This window comes from Homarus americanus, unplaced genomic scaffold (assembly GCF_018991925.1).
Source record: "Homarus americanus isolate GMGI-L3 unplaced genomic scaffold, GMGI_Hamer_2.0 scaffold31440, whole genome shotgun sequence".
Taxonomy (NCBI): Eukaryota; Metazoa; Arthropoda; class Malacostraca; order Decapoda; family Nephropidae; genus Homarus; species Homarus americanus.
This window is the reverse complement of record NW_024756415.1, coordinates 59,782-70,000: the sequence shown is the minus strand read 5'-3', so window position 1 is coordinate 70,000 and position 10,219 is coordinate 59,782. Positions and strand designations below refer to the sequence as shown.

The window sequence follows — 10,219 nt, the reverse complement described above, 5'->3', positions numbered from 1 at the left end:
ATCCACACACACACACCCTCCCATTCAACAGACTCTGGACACAGATACACTCCCTCAACAGACTGACAGACAAACAACACAGCCCTGGAGACAGACAAACTCAACAGACATCCTCCCTCACATTACCTCAAGTTTTTTTTTTTAATTATGAGAAAATGATATAAAAAAAGGTTTTCTGGAAGCTGACTCACTGAGGGAGGTGTTCTCTCTCTCTCTCTCTCTCTCTCTCTCTCTCTCTCTCTCTCTCTCTCTCTCTCTCTCCTCATCAAGACCTCACAGACGCGAATTTCTTGTCAACTTTATGTCCCTTGAAAATAAAAATGGTCACCCTTAGGACACTAAGCAAACTTGTGAGAGGGGAAGAGGAGACTAGAGGGAGGGGGGGAACCATAGAGGGGAGAGTATGGGAGATGGAGCTTAAGGAAAGGGAAGATTTGGGGAGGGGAGGTAGGAGACTAGAGGGAAGAGGAGTCAGGGAGAGGGAAAGTAATGGAATGGGGGAGTAGGAAGGAGAAGGATGTTGGTGAGAAGAAAGGATTAGAGGGGCCCTGTGAGAGTAAGGAAGAGAGGGAGATAGGTGTTGGGGAGAGGGGGAGAGATTATGGGAATGATGGGGATAGAAGGGGAGAGGAAAATAATGAAGACCAAGAAGGATGAAGAAAACATAGTTCAGGGGGAAGCAAGAAGAACAACTTAGAGAGAGGGCCGGGGGGGTGGGGGTGGGGGGGCAGTGCGTCAGGTCAGACTGGTGGACACTGGCCCGGTACACCCTCCCTCGCTCACAGTCTGACCAACACTGACGTCAGTTTACAAGCGAACAATATGATGTTTGAAGATATCGTACTGGTCGGTGAATGTTCTTTCCGGCTGTGTTTAGTCTTCCCAGTGAACACCTTTCTTGACCAGACTGATTAGTGTTTTCATATGTGAAGGATATTACTTCAAGTGTGGAATAACGCATCTAAAGAGATGAGCCATTTCTATCTGTAAATGTGATGGTAATGTGATTATAACTTGGTAATATAAAAAAAAATCGTATTCATTCTTTATCATGTTGGGTTAAATCTGTAACTAGAACGGAGAGTATTGGTGTCGGTATGATCGTACACCTGGCAGCACCTCACCTTCAATACGTGCAAGATGTCTGTCGAGAGAAAAGTTAGATGAGTATGTTACTCAAGTCTGATATCAATATTTGGGCTGGCGTGATTTAAATCATAGTAAACGAAATATGAATTGAATTTAAATTAGATTTTTATTGATAGTTAGTCTGAAATGTAAACATATCCACCAGTCCTGCTTCCATCTCTCCTCCTAGACAACTCATGGAAATACTAGATAACCAGGGCGACGATACTGTATGTTGTTTAATAATTTTCCCTCAGATAAATGTACAGTGTTTATCAGAGGCCATTCGGTAGAGTTGCAACATTCGAAAGACTCAGCCACGTAAATATTGCTGTTGTTTACTTTACATCTGTATTATTCTGAATTAATAAACTGTTTCAATATCAATTTCACTATCAACATTTCACATCTTGACACAGTCGTCCATTCACCAGGAGCTAATGAATCTCGTACCATCAGTGCCTCAGTGTAGGGTCACCACCACCTTGATACCAACACTCAACTCTCAGGGTTTCTTAAGTGCAGATAGATGTTGACTCATGTTTCTTGAAGCACGACTACGATTTAACCCCTTGAGTCTTGAAGGGTTGATTCGTCGTTCTCAAAAAGTTGATTCGTCGTTCTCAAAGGGTTAATTCGTCGTTCTCAAAGGGTTGATTCGTCGTTCTCAAAAAGTTGATTCGTCCTTCTCAAAGGGTTAATTCGTCGTTCTCAAAGGGTTAATTCGTCGTTCTCAAATAATTAATTGCAAAATATCCCATGTAACTACACATAAGACGATTAATTTTATTTAACAACATTGGTAATATTTTCCGACTCTGATATTCATAGACTGATAGACACAGCTGAAACATCTTAGCTATCCTTCTAACAATATGAATAATAATGTATGTGGAGTGAAAAAATGTAGTAAAGACGGAGAGAGAGAAGAGGTAATAGGAATACGTAAGTGGGGTAACGGGGATAAAGATGTAAGAAGCGGAGGGGGATGAGACGAGAAGGAGGAAGATTTCATTTCACTCTCATTAAAAACTTGATTCGCTGGTTAGGTCGTGTGATTCCTGCATCCTTGAGGTGCACACACACACACACACACACACACACACACACACACACACACACACACACACATTGGTGCCACGTTTATATGCCACAGTGCCACGTTTAAATCATAATTTTTGGCACACACTTGTAAACGTCATTTGTTACATGTAAATACAGTGTCCAGAAAATTATCTATTATCATTTTAAAACTTATTAACCTCAAATATATTACAAACAGAACACAGTGTACCGGTCGACGTCTTCTAGGATGAGAACAAAAACTTAGGAGGTGTTCAAGTATAATAAAACTGACGTGTGTGCTGTCTATTGTAGTCTAGAATGAGTCAGTTTTATGGACACTATATATGAGGTGTGATCTGTAGAGTATAGAATAAGCCGGTCTCTATATAACATATGCAATCGGGTTTTTTTTTTATAATGGCGGAGTTATTAACTTTATAATTTATTGAAGACTAATTGATCCACATTATTATCATTACTATTATTATTATTATTATTATTATTTATTTTAATATATATATATATGCGTTACTATTAGGCCTATATTAACTTGCTAGTATTTTTCCCATACAAAGTTCATTTTTTGGTAACTTATTCAATAATAATAATAATACTAATATTAATAATAATCATAATTTTACTACTAACAACCTGTAACAACAATAATAAATACAGCAGAAACACCCTAGCATTCACTAATTACAGCAATACATAGCCTCATACATTACAAAATTAAACTGTACCACTATTTATTACGTATATTTTAACAGTCTAATTTTAATCTAACGCCAAGTGTGTCCTAATCTACTTAAGTCACCCCTCAAGGCCCAAGTGCTTGACCTGGTGGTTACGTCGCCAGTATTTTATATAACAATAAATTAGTTTGTAAATTGGAATTATTAACCTGTATTAATTCCAATAATAATAGTCTGTGAATAAAACTGTATCACTGTAACTAATGAAACAGCCTGAATTTCTACGCTGTATTAATTTCTGAAATCAATTACTGCTCCAGCATTATAATGTTAACTCGAATTCCACGCTGTACCAATTTTTCTTATCAAAATGTACCGTGTACCATAAAAACTGTCCCATTTGATCAATATAATTCGAAACACACGTTGTAATGATCTACACCATCAAACCAGCAAGTAGTACAGTGAAATAGTGGTATGATATTATTGTAAACACACCGCCAAGGCAATATCACTCGCTGAGAGAGAGAGAGAGAGAGAGAGAGAGAGAGAGAGAGAGAGAGAGAGAGAGAGAGAGGAACCTATGCACCGACCTCAGCCAAACCAGAATAACATGGGTGACATCAATACACGAGGAGGCAGAGACCGGCTACCCGACGTTGTATCCTTTAAAAAAACCAAACGTACCTAAAATTTGATTTACCTTTAAATTTTGTAGTGGCTCCACCCCCTTAAAAACCTCACGAGGCGAAGAAAGTTTAAGTTGGTCTTGAAAAATGTAAATGCAATGTAAACTTTCCAATCACCCCACACCTACTCTGCTATCTGAGAGGGTAGACTTAAGCATGTCGGGGAGGAAGTATTTTAAGGTAGATCATAGATAAAAAAAGATGGTAGATAAAGCAGACGAGAGATAGAATATATATTAGATTAAATAGATGGTGGAATCAGATGGTTAAAGTAGGTGGTAGATAGAATTGAGGGTACATAAAATAGCTGAAGACAAAGTAGTGTTTAAAGTAGATGGTGGGTAGTATAAATGGTAGATAAATAGATGGTAGATAAAAGAAGTTAGATAAAGTTGATGGTTGGGAGGGAATAAGTGTGTTAGGTGTGTGTTGACGTTGGTATTGAAGATGTAATTTCATTTATTAGTTGTTGAACATTAAATTTGTTTTAGAACATTTGTCTTTTCGTCGTATTTAACTTTTTTGGGACATAAGGTCAAATCAAAGGTCATCCTCAGAGGGGTGAGGTAGTACTGGTAAGAGAGCTCACTACTGTCCAAGGCTTTGTTCTTTACCAGATTATATCATCGACTTCTCGCGTGTAGGTACACCATCCGTCAACCACCACCTGCCGTAATGTTTGTAATCATTGTACCTGGTCAGGTGGGCAGGTGATGTCTGACACCTGTGTGACACAATACTCTCACTAGTGACTCTACTGTAGATGCACAGTGTGATATCCTCAGTGGCATCTCTAGGTGGTTTAATACACTCGTTGGCAACTTTTGGTGAGCAATACACTCGCTGGCAACTGAGCTTCGCATGCCAGGCGTCACTAAAACAGAAGACAATCAATCATCTTTATTGTTATAATTATGGATCAATATCCAATTATAATTTTTCTTTTTCTTTATAATATATCCGCCAAGACCTACAGTGGTCATTATGGGTGAAGCAGTGTTGTGTCCTGGTTATTCCTTCCCTATATCTTGATGTCTTTATTACCTTAACCTCACGCCGAGTATACAGGATGTGTCAAGAAAATGTATACACACTGTCTGGATGAGTTTCGTGAAGATCAAGTGTATGATTTTTATTACAACAGCAACATTGTCTTCACTTATGGGAACCTCGCACATCAACATAGGAGGACAATGTTGAAGTTGTAACACAAACATTCACGTTTTCTCCACGATAATCTGTAAGGCCGTGTGTATACATTGTTCTGAGACAACCCTGTAGTATTGGATTTTGGTACTTTGTAATGGACTATGCCTCTATGTCAAGTAACGTGAGGTCTTGAAGTATAATTTGAAGTAAATAAATAACAGAAGAAAAAAACTTGATCCAGGTAAACTTTTTTATTCTTCGTCCTGTTTTATTGTAGTTTTTTTGTTTTTTTGTTTTTAGTAAAAGACAATTTCCTTCTCAATTGACAATTCTCTGATACCAAGAAGTGATCGAGAGAAAATTATCAGTGAAGGAAATTGTTTACCCGCACGAAGCCATCAAGGAGAGGGTTGCAGAGGGTTCATTATGTAAAGTTAACAGGACAGTAGTGAAAAATGATAATACCACTGCAGACGATCTCGTGGCTCGTGAAGAATCCTCAACATTGAAGTCGATATTGTGGATGAACCCGACTGTATCGTAGACTGTTACAGATAAGAGGTCATTTTAAGGGTTCAGAAGAGGTATGATACTTTTCCTTAACCTTAATTCTTACAGATGATGTTATTAGTGTTTATAAGGAGCCCGAAATATCTAGTGTTATGTCAACTGTGAAGCTCTAAGGTGACAGTCTTCCACACACAAATAATCACGTGTGTTGATGTGTGTTGGGAGGCAGAAAAACACCTTTCATACCCAGGTCATCATACTGTGTGTGTGTGTGTGTGTGTGTGTGTGTGTGTGTGTGTGTGTGTGTGTGTGTGTGTGTGTGTGTGACGGTTCTTTACGCAATATTTCGGGGGTCACCTTAAAGTTTAATAGCTAACATGACAAACGTTACTTCTGCACCGTTAAACACGCAATTAACATGAGCAATATACACCCTAGATAGTACGAAACACATGATGTCATTTCTCACCCCCCTGAAGTGACCCTTAAAACGGAATAAGTACTGTACCTGTGTCTAGTTAGTACTCGTATATAAGTCGGCAGATGACATTTACTATAGCCACGCCAAGAAAGACTTTTGTACACACTGGGGTCCATCACAGGGGATAGAACGATAGAGAACTAACACAGATATAACCACATAAATTGCCATCCTAATATCAAGATTCAAGTGAAATTTTAAGTTCAGGGAGTGTGAAGAATTAACTCTAACTTGGTATCATTTCCATTCCTTAATTATTCATGTTTTGGCCTAACTCATATTCTTAAAGACCATTGATTCATTTCCCCTAACTCACCCGGATATACATGATGATAAAGAATTAAAATAATGAATATAAACTTCCCCAAAACAGATGGAACTCCCCCATAAAAAAATTCCACCGGTGGTAATTGCCACCTTAATGACTCAACAGCTTCATTATCACATTAATTGGGGAAATGAGGAAAGGGGTCACCTGAAGATTACACCCCCCAGCTTATTTCACCGGAAGATTCACTATCTTAGGGGGGTTAGGGTAAAGTAGGTGAGAGCAAGAGTCTAATCTTCTGGTGAAATAAGCTGTTATGCCTAATCTTCAGATGACCCGAGTGAAGTAGACACAAGGGTAGACTACAAGGTTCAGCAGACACAAGGGTAGACTACAAGGTTCAGCAGACACAAGGGTAGACTACAAGGTTCAGCAGACACAAGATTATGTTAATATTTCAGTACTTACGATTGTTGTGTATGTATGTGTAGGTGTAAACGTGTACCTGTACATCTTTGTGTGTATGTCTGTCTGCTTACTGTATGTCTCTCTGTCTGTCTGTCTATTTACTGTATGTCTCTCTGTCTGTCTGTCTGAGGTCAACGCCAGATAAGGGCAATATGGCAGCCATAATACAAATGTTCTAACTTTGACCATATATAAATAATGCATCCGCTGGTGGCCTCAGTAATGTATTGACCGATCTATCTTCAACTTCTACTGGAATGGGGATGGATAGGGCCATCATATACCATTTTACGCCATTATTTCCCATTATAAGCCATCATACGACCTCATCCGCCACAGCCAGTCGCCTAGTTTCCTATAGATCGGGTGAAGGAGAGGTGAGCGTGGTGTGTATGTTGCTATATAATGTATGTGTTATGTGTCAGTCGTATGTGTGTTGTATATATGTGTGTTTGTGTGTATTATGTGTATGCCCCCCCATATGCAGTTTGCGTGACTGACGTGATTATGTACTGTACGTTTAGGTGCGTGTGTACCTGTGTGCTTCACCCTCAAGGTAATAATGTATTAACCTGCTAACTTTGCTCATTACCCGTGACGTCATCTCATCGCCTTAACTACCTCATGCTCAGCTAATTCATAAAACAGAATCACCTCATTCAACAAACTCACATGACCCCCAAACAGCTCGTCCGACAGCCCTGTGACACGTCCTCCACTTGTGCTCCTCCACATCTGTTCCACCATCTTTGCTCCTCCACCTACCCTCCACCTGTGTTCCTCCACCTACCTCCACCTGTGTTCCCTACCCTCCACCTGTGTCCTACCCTCCCACCTGTGCTCCTCCACTACCCTCCACCTGTTCCCTCCACCTACCCTCTCCCTGTGCTCCTCCATCTGTTCCACCATCTGCTCCTCCCTACCCTCCACCTGTGTTCCTCCACCTACCTCCACCTGTGTTCCTCCCACCTACCCTCCACAGTGCCCTACCCCTCCACCTGTGCTCTCCACATCCCTACGTCTTTGCTCCTCTACCCCTCCACCTGTGTTCCTCCACCTACCTCCCCTGTGTTCATCCACCTACCCTCCACCTGTGTTCCTCCACCTACCCTCCACCTGTGTTCCTCCACCTACCCTCCACCTGTGTTCCTCCACCTACCCTCCACCTGTGTTCCTCCACCTACCCTCCACCTGTGTTCCTCCACCTACCCTCCACCTGTGTTCCTCCACCTACCCTCCACCTGTGCTCTTCCACCAGTCCTCCACCTGTGCTCCTCCACCTGTCCTGTACCTGTTTTCCTCCGCCTCATCACCTTGTTTGATCCCATTTCATATGTGACCTCTATTGACCTTGGGGGGCGGGGTGTGAGAGGCCATTCTCACATGTGACCTTACTTGACCCTGAGGTTCTAAGAGGTTAGAAGGAAGGGAAAGTGAGGGGGAGGAAGAAGGTAGAGGGGAAGCGAGAAGTGAGAGTAACAGGGGGAGGGAGGTGGGAGTGGGGAGGTAAGAGGAAAATGGGGAGGGAGAGTGGGGGAGTGGGGGGGGTTGCCGAACTGAGAGAGCTGGGGAGTGAGATGTACAGGTTAAAATTTCAACTTCGCTCTCTCTCTCTCTCTCTCTCTCTCTCTCTCTCTCTCTCTCTCTCTCTCTCTCTCTCTCTCTCTCTCTCTCTCTCTCTCTCTCTCTCTCTCTCTCATCTTTGTTGTGTATCTTATCGTCAAACGTAAACATTGACTCATCATTTCTAGGCAGAACGTGAACAAACCGTCGACCAGCGAGTTTCAAGCTACTCTAAGGTTATTATCTACTTAATTGCCTTTCATGATGCCCTAATCACCTCATAAACGGGGTTAATTAGCTTGTTTCCAATAATTAAATCCTTATGGAGGAGAAATAATTAAGAGCACTAAACCTTCCTTGACTTATTTTTTTTCTGGGGGGAGTTATAAATTTGTTATGTTGGCCTTTGTTATGTTATTTTATGTTATGCTATGATATGCATATACAATATTATGTTATGTATATGTAATGTTATGTAATGTAATATTATGTTATGTATATGTAATGTTATGTAATGTAATATTATGTTATGTATATGTAATGTTATGTAATGTAATATTATGTTACGTATATGTAATGTTATGTAATGTAATATTATGTTATGTATATGTAATGTTATGTAATGTAATATTATGTTACGTATATGTAATGTTATGTAATGTAATATTATGTTATGTATATGTAATGTTATGTAATGTAATATTATGTTATGTACCGTGTATGAATAGATTTATGAAACGTATACATATGTATTTATTCTGGGTGGAGTATAGTGTTCATATTGTTGTGGTTTATGTAGTCAGCCACTAACGCGTATAATATGTAAAAATACGCCATAATTTATCAGGTTTCTGACTGCGGGTCCACGGAAAATCCTTAGAGTAAGATTGTTTTTAACGAGAGAGAGAGAGGGTTAAGAGAAATTGATAAGAGATAAGAGAGAAAGATAAAGATAAGAGAGATAGATAGAGATTAGAGGAACAGAGAGAGAGAGAGTCATCATGCAGGGAAAACCATAGACTATTTTCTTCATATGATGCTCCGAAAGTCTTGAAAGAGTAATCAGAAATGGAAGGCTTTTAAGATGAAGGCTTCATTTAGGTGGTGGGGAGCCAGAGTGAGTCTGTGATAGTAGTGAGTGATGGTCCGCCATAGATGCTCTTAGCAAATTAACTATTGATCACACCAACATATTTCCTGTCCCTTTACGATTACGTGAAAGCGGGGGGGGGGGGGGGCAAGTTGATTGGCTGAGATTGTTAACCTTTCAGCCAGTCGCAATAGACTTGACAAAATGAATCACCCGATCGGAACTGATTGGCTGAGATGGCGTACCTATCAACCAATCACCATAGACTTGATAAATTCAATCAGCTGATGAGGGAAAAAGACCGCCAAAAACATGTTCCGACACGAATTTTGTTGTTGTTGACGTTAATAAGGTGTGGTAGTTGTTGTTGTTGTGGTGGTAGTTGTTGTTGTTGAAGTTGTTAGTTGTGGTGGTAGTTGTTGTTGACGTTGTTAAGTTGTGGTAGTTGTTGTTGACGTTGTTAAGTTGTGGTAGTTGTTGTTGACGTGTTAAGTTGTGGTAGTTGTTGTTGGTGGTAAGTTGTGTTAGTTGTTGTTGGTGTTAAGTTGTGGTAATTGTTGTTATCGTTATTAACATGTGGTAGTTGTTGGTGTCGTTATGTTGCGGTTGTTGTTATTGACGTTAACTTGTGGTAAAAGTTATGTTAATATTTATATTTTGCGTCCTGATTGATGTATTTATCGGAGGTTGTAGTTGCTATGGTAGTTGTGAGGTGTTATGGTTATGGTTGTAATGGTAGGAATCTAAATGCCTATTCTTAAATGACAACGGATTGTGAGAGACCTTACATACTCTCTCTCTCTCTCTCTCTCCCTCCCTCTCTCTGTCTCTCAATAAGTTATATGGTAATAATAGTGCTATAGTGAGTTATATAGTGACAGCGATACAGTGAGAGTGAAATAATGATACAGTAGGCGATTATCGATTAATGGCAGGTCCCTTTAATTACTGATTATCATTTAACCATCGACAGGAGGAATGGGTTTACTTGTAATATAATTGATCTCTCAAGAATACACACACACACAGAAAAGGATTTAGCACTCAAGAAACACGTCATGATTTTGGCCGCACATAAATAAGATGAAATACTCTAGCAGTAATGGCTCTTGG

General features: G+C 40.0%; 1 protein-coding gene across 1 annotated transcript in view; it reads right to left on the bottom strand.

Annotated features, from left to right (window-relative positions):
- Positions 1-7,200, bottom strand: part of LOC121856783 (cell wall protein DAN4-like) — a 95,592-nt gene extending 88,392 nt beyond the window's left edge. The window contains exons 1-3 of the mRNA XM_042352480.1: positions 7,126-7,200; positions 5,192-5,271; positions 4,272-4,451 (exon numbers count right to left, since the gene is read on the bottom strand). Of these exons, the coding sequence (XP_042208414.1) occupies positions 4,272-4,451; positions 5,192-5,271; positions 7,126-7,200 (335 nt within the window). The remainder of the gene's footprint in view (positions 1-4,271; positions 4,452-5,191; positions 5,272-7,125) is intronic.
- Positions 7,201-10,219: the final 3,019 nt, after the last annotated feature.